This window comes from Notothenia rossii (genome assembly GCF_949606895.1).
Source record: "Notothenia rossii genome assembly, chromosome: 10".
Classification (NCBI taxonomy): domain Eukaryota; kingdom Metazoa; phylum Chordata; class Actinopteri; order Perciformes; family Nototheniidae; genus Notothenia; species Notothenia rossii.
The window spans coordinates 578,786-598,952 of NC_136908.1; the positions used below are offsets into that span (position 1 = coordinate 578,786).

The following is a 20,167-nucleotide window of genomic DNA, read 5'->3' on the forward strand; positions in this document are numbered from 1 at the left end:
CACAGGGGGCGCTGTCTCTCTGCGCTCCACGGGTTAAACTCAAGTAATGTGTGAGAGATTTTCAACAAAGATTTTTATTGAAGGCAAGTTTTCCATCAAGAGATTATGAAATAACAGAAACTTTAGAAAATCAAATAAAACTCAAAGTGTTGAATCTGAAACGTCTGATCAGATTCAAGAGAAGCTGTTTCACATTTATAGAGGACATCTGTTGTCTCTCTGTTTGAGTGACACACACCACCCCCCCCCCCAGCTGGTATTTCCTCCTGAGTTGAACTGAATGTCATGTGATCAGATTCACTCGGCTTTAATTCAAAACATGATTACAATTCATTATAAAACTCTTATAAACGGTGGGATAATTATCTTCTGTTTAACACTGACAAGTGAGCACCCTGGCTCCTGATTGGCTGTCGGTCATCCCGTGTTAATATTAAAAAAATGTCTGTCGTCTCATTGGCTGAGCCCCTGCCCTCAGTTGATTGGCTCGTAGTTCGAGGCCGACGCCCTCTTCCTGACGCAGATGCAGACTCCGCCCAGAACGAGGAGCATCATGGGAGTTCCTAAACCCACCGCCATCATGATGAGGACCGCCGGGGAGAAGGAGTCCATGGGGGGCGTCCCCACACCCATTAACACCGTCCTGAAACCAACGAAGAAGAGAGAGAAACGTCAAGGAGAGAGGAAACACGTGAGGGAGTGAGGAGACACGTGAAGAAGAGAGGAGAAGGAGTCCATGGGGGGCGTCCCAACACCCAGTAACACCGTCCTGAAAGGAGAGAGGACACATGTCAAGGAGAGAGGAGAATGGTTAGGGAGAGATGAGGCACGTGAAGGAGGGAGGAGAAGGAGTCCATGGGGGGCGTCCCAACACCCGGTAACACCGTCCTGAAAGGAGAGAGGACACATGTCAAGGAGAGAGGAGAATGGTTAGGGAGAGATGAGGCACGTGAAGGAGGGAGGAGAAGGAGTCCATGGGGGGCGTCCCCACACCCAGTAACACCGTCCTGTAACCAACGAAGAAGAGAGGAAAAACGTCAAGGAGAGAGGAAACACGTGAAGGAGAGAGGAGGAGAGAATAAAGGAGAGAGGAACCCTACCAGCTGAGGAACCGAGTTCTGTTGTAGAACGGTTCTCCTGAGATACCGAAGCTGACGTTCATCCCGAAGGTTTCTGGTTCTGCGTAGAACGCTGTGATCAGAGCGGAGAACGCCTCCTCGCCTCTCTGAGGGCGGGGGAGGGAGGACCGCGTCGGAGAACCCTCCTCCACCGAGGGGGAGGACCGGCGGTACGAGACCGGCTTCCACTGGAGGAACCCAGAACCATGGGAGGTTCTGTTGAGGGGGGGCAGCCACTGGAGAACCTGAGGAAACGCACACATTTAGTGTTAATCAATCACTGTGAATATTAATTACTATTACACTGCCTTAGTAGAATACTGCGTCCTGATTGGTCAATTTGTAGCTCACTGGTCACATGATCAGGTGACACTCTGTCCCTGTGTCTGCTGTCAGAGAGCTCCAACAGACTGGAACACTCTACCTGCTGCTATAGATCATCACCGGGTGTGTTTCAGCATCATCCTCTCACTTTCAGCTGCTCTTGTTATTGATCAAACTGAGCTATCAGACTGTAATGATTGTAATCATTGTATGTATTACTTCATGAATTTAACTTAACAGACTGTACGTGGTTTTTCATGCTTTGCTTTCTCTTATTTTGTTCAATTCTGTAACACGTTACTGTTGTCGACCCCCTTGAAAACCAGACGACTAATCACCTTCAATAATGATGACTAATCACCTTGAATACTGATGACCAATCACCTTGAATACTGATGATTAATCACCTTGAATACTGATGACTAATCACCTTGAATAATGATGACTAATCACCTTGAATAATGATGACTAATCACCTTGATTAATCACCTTGAATACTGATGACTAATCACCTTGAATAATGATGACTAATCACCTTGAATACTGATGACTAATCACCTTGAATACTGATGACTAATCACCTTGAATAATGATGACTAATCACCTTGAATAATGATGACTAATCACCTTGAATAATGATGACTAATCACTTTGAATAATGATGACTAATCACCTTGAATACTGATGATTAATCACCTTGAATACTGATGACTAATCACCTTGAATAATGATGACTAATCACCTTGAATAATGATGACTAATCACCTTGAATACTGATGACTAATCACCTTGAATACTGATGACTAATCACCTTGAATACTGATGACTAATCACCTTGAATAATGATGACTAATCACCTTGAATAATGATGACTAATCACCTTGAATACTGATGACTAATCACCTTGAATAATGATGACTAATCACCTTGAATAATGATGACTAATCACCTTGAATAATGATGACTAATCACCTTGAATACTGATGACTAATCACCTTGAATACTGATGACTAATCACCTTGCATACTGATGACTAATCAACTTGAATAATGATGACTAATCACCTTGAATAATGATGACTAATCACCGTGACTAATCACCTTGAATACTGATGATTAATCACCTTGAATACTGATGGTTAATCACCTTGAATACTGATGACTAATCACCTTGAATAATGATGACTAATCACCTTGAATACTGATGACTAATCACCTTGAATACTGATGATTAATCACCTTGAATAATGATGGTTAATCACCTTGAATAATGATGACTAATCACCTTGAATAATGATGACTAATCACCTTGAATAATGATGGTTAATCACCTTGAATAATGATGACTAATCACCTTGAATAATGATGACTAATCACCTTGAATACTGATGACTAATCACCTTGAATACTGATGATTAATCACCTTGAATAATGATGGTTAATCACCTTGAATAATGATGACTAATCACCTTGAATAATGATGGTTAATCACCTTGAATACTGATGACTAATCACCTTGAATACTGATGACTAATCACCTTGAATACTGATGATTAATCACCTTGAATAATGATGGTTAATCACCTTGAATAATGATGACTAATCACCTTGAATAATGATGGTTAATCACCTTGAAAACTGATGATTAATTACCTTGAATAATTATGACTAATCACCTTGAATAATGATGACTAATCACCTTGAATACTGATGACTAATCACCTTGAATACTGATGGTTAATCACCTTGAATAATGATGACTAATCACCTTGAATAATGATGACTAATCACCTTGAATACTGATGACTAATCACCTTGAATAATGATGACTAATCACCTTGAATACTGATGACTAATCACCTTGAATACTGATGATTAATCACCTTGAATAATGATGGTTAATCACCTTGAATAATGATGACTAATCACCTTGAATAATGATGACTAATCACCTTGAATAATGATGGTTAATCACCTTGAATAATGATGACTAATCACCTTGAATAATGATGACTAATCACCTTGAATACTGATGACTAATCACCTTGAATACTGATGATTAATCACCTTGAATAATGATGGTTAATCACCTTGAATAATGATGACTAATCACCTTGAATAATGATGGTTAATCACCTTGAATACTGATGACTAATCACCTTGAATACTGATGACTAATCACCTTGAATACTGATGATTAATCACCTTGAATAATGATGGTTAATCACCTTGAATAATGATGACTAATCACCTTGAATAATGATGGTTAATCACCTTGAAAACTGATGATTAATTACCTTGAATAATTATGACTAATCACCTTGAATAATGATGACTAATCACCTTGAATACTGATGACTAATCACCTTGAATACTGATGGTTAATCACCTTGAATAATGATGACTAATCACCTTGAATAATGATGACTAATCACCTTGAATACTGATGGTTAATCACCTTGAATACTGATGATTAATCACCTTGAATAATGATGACTAATCACCTTGAATACTGATGACTAATCACCTTGAATACTGATGACTAATCACCTTGAATAATGATGACTAATCACCTTGAATACTGATGACTAATCACCTTGAATACTGATGATTAATCACCTTGAATAATGATGACTAATCACCTTGAATACTGATGACAAATCACCTTGAATACTGATGACTAATCACCTTGAATAATGATGACTAATCACCTTGAATACTGATGACTAATCACCTTGAATACTGATGACTAATCACCTTGAATACTGATGATTAATCACCTTGAATAATGATGACTAATCACCTTGAATACTGATGACTAATCACCTTGAATAATCACCTTGAATAATGATGACTAATCACCTTGAATACTGATGATTAATCACCTTGAATAATGATGACTAATCACCTTGAATACTGATGATTAATCACCTTGAATACTGATGACTAATCACCTTGAATAATCACCTTGAATAATGATGACTAATCACCTTGAATACTGATGACTAATCACCTTGAATACTGATGATTAATCACCTTGAATAATGATGACTAATCACCTTGAATACTGATGACTAATCACCTTGAATAATCACCTTGAATACTGATGACTAATCACCTTGAATACTGATGACTAATCACCTTGAATACTGATGACTAATCACCTTGAATACTGACGACTAATCACCTTGAATACTGATGATTAATCACCTTGACTAATCACCTTGAATAATGATGACTAATCACCTTGAATACTGATGATGAATCACCTTGAATACTGATGACTAATCACCTTGACTAATCACCTTGAATAATGACGACTAATCACCTTGAATACTGATGACTAATCACCTTGAATACTGATTATTAATCACCTTGAATACTGATGACTAATCACCTTGAATAATGATGATTAATCACCTTGAATAATGATGACTAATCACCTTGAATAATGATGACTAATCACCTTGAATAATCACCTTGAATAATGATGACTAATCACCTTGAATAATCACCTTGAATAATGATGATTAATCACCTTGAATAATGATGACTAATCACCTTGAATAATCACCTTGAATAATAATGACTAATCACCTTGAATACTGATGACTAATCACCTTGAATAATGATGATTAATCACCTTGAATAATGATGACTAATCACCTTGAATACTGATGACTAATCACCTTGAATACTGATGACTAATCACCTTGAATAATGATGACTAATCACCTTGAATAATGATGGTTAATCACCTTGAATAATGATGACTAATCACCTTGAATAATGATGACTAATCACCTTGAATACTGATGATTAATCACCTTGAATAATGATGGTTAATCACCTTGAATAATGATGACTAATCACCTTGAATAATGATGACTAATCACCTTGAATACTGATGGTTAATCACCTTGAATACTGATGATTAATCACCTTGAATAATGATGACTAATCACCTTGAATACTGATGATTAATCACCTTGAATACTGATGACTAATCACCTTGAATACTGATGACAAATCACCTTGAATACTGATGACGAATCACCTTGAATACTGATGACTAATCACCTTGAATAATGATGACTAATCACCTTGAATACTGATGACTAATCACCTTGAATACTGATGACTAATCACCTTGAATACTGATGACTAATCACCTTGAATACTGATGATTAATCACCTTGAATAATGATGACTAATCACCTTGAATACTGATGACTAATCACCTTGAATAATCACCTTGAATAATGATGACTAATCACCTTGAATACTGATGATTAATCACCTTGAATACTGATGACTAATCACCTTGAATAATCACCTTGAATACTGATGACTAATCACCTTGAATACTGATGACTAATCACCTTGAATACTGATGACTAATCACCTTGAATACTGACGACTAATCACCTTGAATACTGATGATTAATCACCTTGACTAATCACCTTGAATAATGATGACTAATCACCTTGAATACTGATGATGAATCACCTTGAATACTGATGACTAATCACCTTGACTAATCACCTTGAATAATGACGACTAATCACCTTGAATACTGATGACTAATCACCTTGAATAATGATGATTAATCACCTTGAATAATGATGACTAATCACCTTGAATACTGATGACTAATCACCTTGAATAATCACCTTGAATAATGATGACTAATCACCTTGAATACTGATGATTAATCACCTTGAATACTGATGACTAATCACCTTGAATAATGATGACTAATCACCTTGAATAATCACCTTGAATAATGATGACTAATCACCTTGAATAATCACCTTGAATAATGATGATTAATCACCTTGAATAATGATGACTAATCACCTTGAATAATCACCTTGAATAATAATGACTAATCACCTTGAATACTGATGACTAATCACCTTGAATAATGATGATTAATCACCTTGAATACTGATGACTAATCACCTTGAATAATGATGATTAATCACCTTGAATACTGATGACTAATCACCTTGAATAATGATGACTAATCACCTTGAATACTGATGACTAATCACCTTGAATAATGATGACTAATCACCTTGAATACTGATGATTAATTACCTTGAATACTGATGACTAATCACCTTGAATAATGATGATTAATCACCTTGAATAATGATGACTAATCACCGTGACTAATCACCTTGAATACTGATGACTAATCACCTTGAATAATGATGACTAATCACCTTGAATAATCACCTTGAATAATGATGACTAATCACCTTGAATAATCACCTTGAATAATGATGACTAATCACCTTGAATAATCACCTTGAATACTGATGACTAATCACCTTGAATAATCACCTTGAATAATGATGACTAATCACCTTGAATAATCACCTTGAATAATGATGACTAATCACCTTGAATAATCACCTTGAATAATGATGACTAATCACCTTGAATAATGATGACTAATCACCTTGAATACTGATGACTAATCACCTTGAATAATGATGACTAATCACCTTGAATACTGATGACTAATCACCTTGAATAATGATGACTAATCACCTTGAATAATGATGACTAATCACCTTGAATAATGATGACTAATCACCTTGAATACTGATGACTAATCACCTTGAATGCTGATGACTAATCACCTTGCATACTGATGACTAATCAACTTGAATAATGATGACTAATCACCTTGAATAATGATGACTAATCACCGTGACTAATCACCTTGAATAATGATGACTAATCACCTTGAATACTGATGATTAATCACCTTGAATAATGATGGTTAATCACCTTGAATAATGATGACTAATCACCTTGAATAATGATGACTAATCACCTTGAATAATGATGGTTAATCACCTTGAATAATGATGACTAATCACCTTGAATAATGATGACTAATCACCTTGAATACTGATGACTAATCACCTTGAATACTGATGATTAATTACCTTGAATAATGATGGTTAATCACCTTGAATAATGATGACTAATCACCTTGAATACTGATGACTAATCACCTTGAATACTGATGGTTAATCACCTTGAATAATGATGACTAATCACCTTGAATAATGATGACTAATCACCTTGAATACTGATGGTTAATCACCTTGAATACTGATGATTAATCACCTTGAATAATGATGACTAATCACCTTGAATACTGATGACTAATCACCTTGAATACTGATGGTTAATCACCTTGAATAATGATGATTAATCACCTTGAATAATGATGACTAATCACCTTGAATACTGATGACTAATCACCTTGAATACTGATGATTAATCACCTTGAATAATGATGACTAATCACCTTGAATAATGATGACTAATCACCTTGAATACTGATGGTTAATCACCTTGAATAATGATGATTAATCACCTTGAATAATGATGACTAATCACCTTGAATACTGATGACTAATCACCTTGAATAATGATGAATAATCACCTTGAATACTGATGACTAATCACCTTGAATACTGATGACTAATCACCTTGAATACTGATGACTAATCACCTTGAATACTGATGATTAATCACCTTGAATAATGATGACTAATCACCTTGAATACTGATGACTAATCACCTTGAATAATCACCTTGAATAATGATGACTAATCACCTTGAATACTGATGATTAATCACCTTGAATACTGATGACTAATCACCTTGAATAATCACCTTGAATACTGATGACTAATCACCTTGAATACTGATGACTAATCACCTTGAATACTGACGACTAATCACCTTGAATACTGATGATTAATCACCTTGACTAATCACCTTGAATAATGATGACTAATCACCTTGAATACTGATGATGAATCACCTTGAATACTGATGACTAATCACCTTGACTAATCACCTTGAATAATGACGACTAATCACCTTGAATACTGATTATTAATCACCTTGAATACTGATGACTAATCACCTTGAATAATGATGATTAATCACCTTGAATAATGATGACTAATCACCTTGAATAACTATGACTAATCACCTTGAATAATCACCTTGAATAATGATGACTAATCACCTTGAATAATCACCTTGAATAATGATGATTAATCACCTTGAATAATGATGACTAATCACCTTGAATAATCACCTTGAATAATAATGACTAATCACCTTGAATACTGATGACTAATCACCTTGAATAATGATGATTAATCACCTTGAATACTGATGACTAATCACCTTGAATAATGATGATTAATCACCTTGAATACTGATGACTAATCACCTTGAATAATGATGACTAATCACCTTGAATACTGATGACTAATCACCTTGAATAATGATGACTAATCACCTTGAATACTGATGATTAATTACCTTGAATACTGATGACTAATCACCTTGAATAATGATGATTAATCACCTTGAATAATGATGACTAATCACCGTGACTAATCACCTTGAATACTGATGACTAATCACCTTGAATAATGATGACTAATCACCTTGAATAATCACCTTGAATAATGATGACTAATCACCTTGAATAATCACCTTGAATACTGATGACTAATCACCTTGAATAATCACCTTGAATAATGATGACTAATCACCTTGAATAATCACCTTGAATAATGATGACTAATCACCTTGAATAATCACCTTGAATAATGATGACTAATCACCTTGAATAATGATGACTAATCACCTTGAATAATGATGACTAATCACCTTGAATACTGATGACTAATCACCTTGAATACTGATGACTAATCACCTTGAATAATGATGATTAATCACCTAGAACAGGGGTGTCCAAACTACGGCCCGCGGGCCAACTGCGGCCCGCCAACCATTTTTAATTGGCCCGTTTCAAAGTCTAAAAGTATAATGGACTATGGCCCACACATAATATTTGCGTTTAACTGTATTGTACTTCTTAGTTTCAACACTAGATGGAGCTACTGTCTTTAACAAGGCAGCGTCCCTACAAAGCAAGCAATCAAAGAAAAAATTTGCTCAGGGTCACCAGAAATGGCGGAACCAAAAAGACGCAAGATCGCAAGTGAGTGCAGAAAATTTCAGACTCGGTGGAAAAATGAATATTTTTTCATAGAAACCAAGGGGAAGTGTGTGTGTTTGATTTGCAATGAAACGGTTGCCGTTATGAAAGAGTACAATGTACGACGACATTACGAGACGAAACATCAGACCTTCACGTCCTACACTGGCGCCGAGCGGGAAGAGAAGGTGAAGCAAATGACAGCTAGCCTGCTAACCCAGCAACAGTTTTTTTTCCGTGCAAACAAAGCTCAAGAAAATGCTACAATAGCCAGTTATGAAGTAGCTCAACTCATTGCCCTACATGGGAAATCTTTCTCAGACGGTGACTTCATCAAACAGTGCCTCACTAAAGTCGTGGGAATAATGTGCCCGGAGAAAATGCAGGATTTTAACAACGTTAGCATGTCTAGAAATACGGTTGTGCGGCGAATTGAAGACTTGTCGGCTAACTTAAAGCAGCAAGTGTCAGATAAAGCTTGTGCTTGTGATTTTTACTCGATTGCATGTGATGAGAGTACAGATGCCACGGACACTGCACAGCTGTTAATCTTTTTGCGGGGAGTTGATGATAATTTTTGCATTACGGAGGAACTGCTTGATCTTCGGAGTCTAAAGGGGACAACAACTGGTAAGGACATTTTTGAAGCTGTGTCAGATGCAATTGACTCGATTGGACTTAAATGGGACAAGCTGTGTGGACTAACAACGGATGGGGCTCCAGCAATGACAGGCGAGCGCAAAGGAATGGCATCTATGGTATGCGCCAAGATGCGAGAGAGCGGAGGGGAGGCTGTCAAAATGCACTGCATCATCCACCAAGAAGCCCTCTGTGCCAAGTCAGTCCAGCTTGGCGATGTGATGAACACAGTTGTGAAAACTGTCAATATAATTCGGGCACGAGGGCTCTACCACAGAGAATTTCAAGCGTTCCTCTCTGATGTCGATGCTGAATACGGGGACCTACTCTACCATTCTGATGTGCGCTGGCTTAGCCGTGGCTCTGTGCTGCAGCGGTTTTATTCCCTGAGATCAAATATCGACACGTTTTTGAAAGAAAAGGGCAGACCTCTGCATGAGCTCAGTGACCCTTTATGGTTGGCAGACCTGGCTTTTTTAGTTGATCTCACTGATCATCTCAACACCCTGAACAAGAGACTACAAGGCAAAGAGCAGCTGGTATCACAGCTGTATGCGCACATGAAAGCATTCCGTGCGAAGCTCCGTCTCTTCGAGTCACAACTGCGCAACTTCAATGTAGCGCACTTCCCCACGCTGACCGAAATCAAATGCGCGTTTCCAGATGCCCTCTCTGCTAAAATGGGAGAATATGTGTCTGTGATCACATCTCTCATTACAGAGTTCAGTCGGCGCTTTCAAGATTTTTCTGTCATTGAGAAGAAAATCACACTGTTTGCGGCTCCGTTTTCAATGGATGCAGAAGAAGTGGAAGAGAGTCTGCAATTAGAACTGATTGAAATGCAGTGTGATGATTCTCTGAAGAATCAACATCAGCTTCTCTCCCTACCTGACTTCTACCGGAGCTTGGAAAAGGCCAAGTTTCCTCTGATGAGACGCCACGCAAAACGAATGATGAGTCTGTTTGGCTCAACATACATCTGTGAGCAGACATTTTCTCTGTTAACGCTGAACAAAAGCAGATTGAGAACCAGAATGACCGACAGCCATCTCTGTGACGTCCTTCGCATCTCAACCACCAAACTTACTCCTGACCTGCCAGCTATCCTTCAGACCAAAGCGCAGCATCACTGCTCCCACTGAGTGCAACATTCTTCCCATTACTGGTGAGTTAAAAATATACACACAGTTTTCATGTGTTAATAAGCCCAAATACTTAATAAATTCAGTCAATTAAAGTTGAATTTTTTAACAAACATTAGTTGATGTGTTAACAAGCCCAATTATTTATTTATTTGTAAAAAACAAAATTAAAATCTACTAATGGAGAGCTGTGATGGAGGCTTTTTTTCTTCAAACATGTTCAATTATCAAACGTAATTTATCTGCATTTGATTGATTTTACCAATATTAGTGCATTAGAAGTGAGGCAGTATACTTCACGTCTAGTGAGTGGCCCAGTCCTTCGTATATTTTTCTGTATGTGGCCCTCAGGAAAAAAAGTTTGGACACCCCTGACCTAGAATAATGATGACTAATCACCGTGATTAATCACCTTGAATAATGATGACTAATCACCTTGAATAATCACCTTGAATAATGATGACTAATCACCTTGAATACTGATGACTAATCACCTTGAATACTGATGACTAATCACCTTGACTAATCACCTTGAATAATGATGACTAATCACCTTGAATAATCACCTTGAATAATGATGACTAATCACCTTGAATAATCACCTTGAATAATGATGACTAATCACCTTGACTAATTACCTTGAATAATGATGACTAATCACCGTGATTAATCACCTTGAATACTGATGACTAATCACCTTGACTAATCACCTTGAATAATGATGACTAATCACCGTGATTAATCACCTTGAATACTGATGACTAATCACCTTGACTAATTACCTTGAATAATGATGACTAATCACCTTGAATACTGATGACTAATCACCTTGAATAATCACCTTGAATAATGATGACTAATCACCTTGAATAATCACCTTGAATAATGATGACTAATCACCTTGAATACTGATGACTAATCACCTTGAATACTGATGACTAATCACCTTGACTAATCACCTTGAATAATGATGACTAATCACCTTGAATAATCACCTTGAATAATGATGACTAATCACCTTGAATAATGATGACTAATCACCTTGAATAATCACCTTGAATAATGATGACTAATCACCTTGAATAATGATGACTAATCACCTTGAATACTGATGACTAATCACCTTGAATAATGATGACTAATCACCTTGAATAATCACCTTGAATAATGATGACTAATCACCTTGAATAATCACCTTGAATACTGATGACTAATCACCTTGAATAATCACCTTGAATAATGATGACTAATCACCTTGAATAATCACCTTGAATAATGATGACTAATCACCTTGAATAATGATTAATCACCTTGAATAATGATGACTAATCACCTTGAATAATGATGACTAATCACCTTGAATACTGATGACTAATCACCTTGAATACTGATGACTAATCGCCTTGAATACTGATGACTAATCACCTTGAATAATGACGATTAATCACCTTGAATAATGATGACCAATCACCTTGAATACTGATGACTAATCACCTTGAATACTGATGACTAATCACCTTGAATAATGATGACCAATCACCTTGAATATTGATGACTAATCACCTTGAATACTGATGACTAATCGCCTTGAATACTGATGACTAATCGCCTTGAATAATGATGACTAATTGCCTTGAATAATGATGACTAATCACCTTGAATAATGACGATTAATCACCTTGAATACTGATGATTAATCACCTTGAATACTGATGACTAATCACCTTGAATAATGATGACTAATCACCTTGAATAATGATGACTAATCACCTTGAATAATGATGACTAATCGCCTTGAATACTGATGACTAATCGCCTTGAATAATGATGACTAATCGCCTTGAATAATGATGACTAATCACCTTGAATAATGATGACTAATCACCTTGAATAATGACGATTAATCACCTTGAATAATGATGACCAATCACCTTGAATACTGATGACTAATCACCTTGAATACTGATTACTAATCACCTTGAATACTGATGACTAATCACCTTGAATAATGATGACCAATCACCTTGAATACTGATGACTAATCACCTTGAATACTGATTACTAATCACCTTGAATACTGATGACTAATCACCTTGAATACTGATGACTAATCACCTTGAATACTGATTACTAATCACCTTGAATACTGATGACTAATCACCTTGAATACTGATTACTAATCACCTTGAATACTGATGACTAATCACCTTGAATAATGATGACCAATCACCTTGAATAATGATGACTAATCACCTTGAATAATGATGACCAATCACCTTGAATAATGATGATTAATCACCTTGAATAATGATGACTAATCACCTTGAATAATGATGATTAATCACCTTGAATACTGATGACTAATCACCTTGAATAATGATGACTAATCACCTTGAATACTGATGACTAATCACCTTGAATAATGATGACTAATCACCTTGAATAATCACCTTGAATAATGATGACTAATCACCTTGAATAATCACCTTGAATACTGATGACTAATCACCTTGAATAATCACCTTGAATAATGATGACTAATCACCTTGAATAATCACCTTGAATAATGATGACTAATCACCTTGAATACTGATGACTAATCACCTTGAATACTGATGACTAATCGCCTTGAATACTGATGACTAATCACCTTGAATAATGACGATTAATCACCTTGAATAATGATGACCAATCACCTTGAATACTGATGACTAATCACCTTGAATACTGATGACTAATCACCTTGAATAATGATGACCAATCACCTTGAATATTGATGACTAATCACCTTGAATACTGATGACTAATCACCTTGAATACTGATGACTAATCGCCTTGAATAATGATGACTAATTGCCTTGAATAATGATGACTAATCACCTTGAATAATGACGATTAATCACCTTGAATACTGATGATTAATCACCTTGAATACTGATGACTAATCACCTTGAATAATGATGACTAATCACCTTGAATAATGATGACTAATCACCTTGAATAATGATGACTAATCGCCTTGAATACTGATGACTAATCGCCTTGAATAATGATGACTAATCGCCTTGAATAATGATGACTAATCACCTTGAATAATGATGACTAATCACCTTGAATAATGACGATTAATCACCTTGAATAATGACGATTAATCACCTTGAATACTGATGACTAATCACCTTGAATACTGATTACTAATCACCTTGAATACTGATGACTAATCACCTTGAATAATGATGACCAATCACCTTGAATACTGATGACTAATCACCTTGAATACTGATTACTAATCACCTTGAATACTGATGACTAATCACCTTGAATACTGATGACTAATCACCTTGAATACTGATTACTAATCACCTTGAATACTGATGACTAATCACCTTGAATACTGATTACTAATCACCTTGAATACTGATGACTAATCACCTTGAATAATGATGACCAATCACCTTGAATAATGATGACTAATCACCTTGAATAATGATGACCAATCACCTTGAATAATGATGATTAATCACCTTGAATAATGATGACTAATCACCTTGAATAATGATGATTAATCACCTTGAATACTGATGACTAATCACCTTGAATAATGATGATTAATCACCTTGAATACTGATGACTAATCAACTTGAATACTGATGACTAATCACCTTGAATAATGATGACTAATCACCTTGAATACTGATGACTAATCACCTTGAATACTGATGACTAATCACCTTGAATAATCACCTTGAATAATGATGACTAATCACCTTGAATAATCACCTTGAATAATGATGACTAATCACCTTGAATAATCACCTTGAATACTGATGACTAATCACCTTGAATAATCACCTTGAATAATGATGACTAATCACCTTGAATAATCACCTTGAATAATGATGACTAATCACCTTGAATAATGATTAATCACCTTGAATAATGATGACTAATCACCTTGAATAATGATGACTAATCACCTTGAATACTGATGACTAATCACCTTGAATACTGATGACTAATCGCCTTGAATACTGATGACTAATCACCTTGAATAATGACGATTAATCACCTTGAATAATGATGACCAATCACCTTGAATACTGATGACTAATCACCTTGAATACTGATGACTAATCACCTTGAATAATGATGACCAATCACCTTGAATATTGATGACTAATCACCTTGAATACTGATGACTAATCACCTTGAATACTGATGACTAATCGCCTTGAATAATGATGACTAATTGCCTTGAATAATGATGACTAATCACCTTGAATAATGATGACTAATCACCTTGAATACTGATGACTAATCACCTTGAATAATGATGACTAATCACCTTGAATAATGATGACTAATCACCTTGAATAATGATGACTAATCGCCTTGAATACTGATGACTAATCGCCTTGAATAATGATGACTAATCGCCTTGAATAATGATGACTAATCACCTTGAATAATGATGACTAATCACCTTGAATAATGACGATTAATCACCTTGAATAATGATGACCAATCACCTTGAATACTGATGACTAATCACCTTGAATACTGATTACTAATCACCTTGAATACTGATGACTAATCACCTTGAATAATGATGACCAATCACCTTGAATACTGATGACTAATCACCTTGAATACTGATTACTAATCACCTTGAATACTGATGACTAATCACCTTGAATACTGATGACTAATCACCTTGAATACTGATTACTAATCACCTTGAATACTGATGACTAATCACCTTGAATACTGATTACTAATCACCTTGAATACTGATGACTAATCACCTTGAATAATGATGACCAATCACCTTGAATAATGATGACTAATCACCTTGAATAATGATGACCAATCACCTTGAATAATGATGATTAATCACCTTGAATAATGATGACTAATCACCTTGAATAATGATGACCAATCACCTTGAATAATGATGACTAATCACCTTGAATACAGATGACTAATCACCTTGAATACTGATGATTAATCACCTTGAATATTGTCGGCGTGAACTCGTCATCGATCGATCGGCGGACCTCCACCCGGCTCAGAGGATAAGCCCCGCCCACCGCCTGGAGCTCCAATAGGAAGCGGGAACGCGACGCCCGCGGCAACAAGCCATCGAGCCACACTTCCAGCTGGGAGGAGTTAGCGGAGTGGAGGAGGCGGGGCAACATCTGGTCCCGCCCCTCAGAGTCAAACACCGTCAGCTGGGGAACAACCAAATAAATGTGTTTATTTATGTAATTATTGTTTGTATATTAAAGGTCCCATGTCATGGCCATTTCTGCTAACAGCTAACGGCTAACAGCTAACATCTTACAGCTAAGGGCTAACAGTTAAAGGTCCCGTGTCATGGCCCGTTCTACTGGTCATAATTCCATTGTTGAGGTCTGCCAGAATAGATTCACATTGTTCAATGTTCCAAACTCTCATTGGTTTCTCATCCAGCATCTCTGTACAGTATGTGTATTCACTCTCTGTCCTACACGGCTTGTTGGAGCTCCTGCCCCCCCCTCCCTGTGAGCCCACTGTGCTCTGATTGGTCAGCTCGGCCACTCTGTTCTGATTAGTCAACCACCAGAGAGGCTCCGCCCATGTCTAACACAGTGTTTTTTCGGCTCTGAGCGGAGCATCAGTTTTTGTATAAGCTAACCGACGTTTGCTAGTTGTTCAGTGTAATATGCCAACCTACTATGAACAAAAGCTAGTGGTTCATATTAGGCTACCAATAACGTGTTTTACAATTGCAATCTTAAACGATAGTCTACGTGTCGGTCTTTCTTTTTAGCTTGCATAAAAACAATGTTTTTCCTAGCATGTCTAGCTATAGGTAGCCTTGTTGTTTAGCTTTGTAGCATACATGCTAGGAAAGCCAACTATAATGTCATTAAGTTTCGCGACTGACCGTACGGTAAATCACCCGGAGTATACTGTCTGAGTATTTTGTGTGTGAATGCAGACATTCTCGTGCTATGAGAAACATGTAAGGCCATCTGCTGACATTGGAGTTGATATATGTAAAAGCTAGCAAATTCATTAGCCCAGTCAGCACCGTGTCAATGGCTTGTTCTGTGTAATAAAACCACTATGAACAAAAGCTAGTGGTTCATATTAGGCTAGGAAGAACGTGTTTACAATTGCAATCTTATACGGGTAGTCTGCTACGTTCGGTCATTCATTGTAGCTGGCATGAAAACAATGTTTTCGCTAGCATGTCTACCTCTCTGTAGCATCGTTGTTTATTTCGGTAGCATACACGCTATGAACGGTAGCTTGGTTAGGAACGCCAACTATAATGTACTGACCGTACGGTAAATCACCCGGAGTATACTGTCTATGAGTAATTTGTGTGTGAATGCAGACATTCTCCTGCTATGAGAAACATGTAAGGCCATCTGCTGACATTGCAGTTGATATATGTAAACGCTAGCAACTTTGTTAGCCCAGTCAGCACTGTTTTGAACTGAACCTGAGATTCCAACAGTATAAGTATATATGCTTGGCTGACAGAGGGTGCGTCATAGCTCTGGGCGTGGCTACTGGGTATCCAGACGTCACGATGCCCAGGAAGAACATGAGAAATCTCCAACGAGGGGTTTTGGGGAGGTTTAGTTTTACTCGCTACAGGGTGTACTTTGAGGGTTTTTGACTCTGCAGACCGTTTACATGCATAAAAACCTTCATAACACGCAAGGGGATGGGGAATAACCGGAAAAGCATGACATGGGACCTTTAACTCTTCTCTAAATAATCCCTGGTCCCCAGTTTGATCTTGAATCTCAGGATCCATGTATCTGTGATCCTCTCCAGAATGGAAGGAGTCATCACATACAGAGCATCAGCTAGTTCCTGAACAGTGTCCTTCACATGCTGATATCCAAGAGAGGGAGTTCCACAGTCACAAGATGGAGGAATAGAAAGCAGTTTTCAATGTTTACTTCAGATTAGCTCCACGTCAGAAATGAGCATGCTTGTCACATGTCTCTCTCCATAGAGGCTGAATCATCATGTTAATCACATAGCTATCATATGCCTCAAACAGTCCTGATGCTCTTCTAGGTAATCACACATCCTGTCATGTTCACAGCTACAGTTGATACCTTTGTTATCATGTTACTCTCATGTTGGAGGAGGACACTCAGGATTTTCATAACATTAACCTAAAGGTGTTGCCTTGACGACAGTGTGACCTCTGACCTTCAGGCACAGCGAGCCGTTAGCGAAGGTCGCAGCGGCGCCACAGAGCAAAGCGCTAGCTCCCGACAGGTTGAGAGGCGCCCAGGTGAAGTCCTGAAGGTCGTAGGGTGGGAAGAGGTCAGATGTCGCGTTGGCCGTGTCGTTCACATCATCGTACTCCAACAGCTGCACGACAGGAAATCAGGGTTTCACAATAAAAGCCTTAACATCATATCATATCATGACGGACTGACTGACAGCAGATTTAAGGTGGACTGACAGCAGATTTAAGGTGGATTGACAGTAGATTTAAGGTTGACTGACAGCAGATTTAAGGTGGACTGACAGCAGATTTAAGGTGGATTGACAGTAGATTTAAGGTGGACTGACAGTAGGTTTAAGGTAGCCTGACAGCAGATTTAAGGTGGATTGACAGCAGATTTAAGGTGGACTGACAGCAGATTTAAGGTGGACTGACCCTGCTGAACACGATGGCGTTGCTCTGCAGGATGCTGCTCTCTGGCTCCACCCTCAGGCTGCCGCTGACATTTCGCATCAAAAACTGAGGCCAGTCGACCTGAAAAACATCAAAACACCTGTGAGCTGTCGACCAATCAGAAGCAGCTTCAGAGTGTCTGTAGCCCTCCGAGGGTTAAAGAGTGTATATATAAGTATACAGACCTCCACAGTAGAAGAAGAAGAGTTGGTGTGGACGAGCAGCAGCGTTGGCGCCCCCTGGCTGCAGAACAGGAAGTGCAGCGTGTCGTTGAGTCCCACGGCTCTCACATGCAGGAGGTCGCCACCAGGGGGCGGGGGGGCCGGCCGGCCGGGGTTCAACTCCACCGACAGCTGCAGGAGAGAAGAAGAACCTCTTTAACTGGCTTTACATTTCACTCTGACTTTATTCTGAAAATCCCACAATGTTGACTTTATTCTGAAAATGAAGACTTTATTCTGAAAATCTGAAAATGAAGACTTTATTCTGAAAATCTGAAAATGAAGACTTTATTCTGAAAATAAAAAAGTATACATTTTAAATGTATACTTTATTCTGAAAATGAAGAGACTTTATTCTGAAAATCTGAAAAAGAAGACTTTATTCTGAATATCCCAAAATGTTGACTTTATTCTGAATATCCCAAAATGTTGACTTTATTCTGAAAATCCCAAAATGTTGACTTTATTCTGAAAATCCCAAAATGCTGACTGAAAATGTCAGATTTCCTAAAATCTCAAAACGTTTATTTTTGTAGATTCACACAACATATGAAGTAGAATGAACAGAAACGCGATGAAACGCTCCTGATTGAAGTTACAGGAAGCTTCTCTAAAGACATTTACTCAATTATTGTTGCGCCGTTTCACTTCCTGTCTCTGAGTGTTAACGGGTTATTGATATACAGTTGATGAAGAGTCAGTGCTCACCTTCCTCCTGAAAGACTCTCCTCTGAAAACTCTTTGACTTTCACTCGAAACTAAAAGCAGGAAAAGTAAATAAAAACAAAACGCTCCACAACTCCACAACGCCGCCATCTTTGTTGTGACCGAGCGTGCGGATCACATGACCGCCGCGTCATCAGTCAGCTGACTCCCGAGGAGAAACTTTATTAACAGTAAACGCGTTGACAACATGAACAACAAAGAGGACTAGTTGATCAAACAATGAAATGGATATAAACAGATCGATATTA

At 37.4% G+C, this 20,167-nt stretch overlaps 1 protein-coding gene across 2 annotated transcripts; it reads right to left on the reverse strand.

Moving 5' to 3' along the window:
* Positions 1-58: 58 nt before the first annotated feature.
* On the reverse strand, positions 59-20,061 carry glmp (glycosylated lysosomal membrane protein). 2 transcript variants are annotated; one of them, XM_079655295.1, is made up of 7 exons: positions 19,902-20,061; positions 19,158-19,325; positions 18,955-19,053; positions 18,498-18,662; positions 16,289-16,507; positions 1,101-1,363; positions 59-643 (listed from the first exon to the last, which is right to left on the reverse strand). In XM_079655295.1, the coding sequence occupies exons 1-7, from the start codon at positions 20,007-20,009 to the stop codon at positions 475-477; spliced, it is 1,191 nt and encodes a 396-aa protein (XP_079511421.1). In that variant the 5' UTR covers positions 20,010-20,061; the 3' UTR covers positions 59-474. The 2 variants fall into 2 exon arrangements, with proteins under 2 accessions (XP_079511421.1, XP_079511422.1); XM_079655296.1 differs by lacking the exon at positions 59-643 and adding an exon at positions 671-1,007.
* Between the last annotated feature and the right edge of the window lie 106 nt (positions 20,062-20,167).

What these genes read in the sequence shown, in the direction of transcription:
- glmp (XM_079655295.1), bottom strand. Translation starts at nt 20,009, where the DNA reads ATGGCGGCGTTGTGGAGTTGTGGAGCGTTTTGTTTTTATTTACTTTTC. An exon ending in ACGCCATCGTGTTCAGCAGG is followed by an intron (nt 18,663 to 18,954) that starts GTCAGTCCACCT and finishes CCTGTCGTGCAG; the next exon opens with CTGTTGGAGTACGATGATGT. An exon ending in TCACGCCGACAATATTCAAG is followed by an intron (nt 1,364 to 16,288) that starts GTGATTAATCAT and finishes GCGTTTCCTCAG; the next exon opens with GTTCTCCAGTGGCTGCCCCC.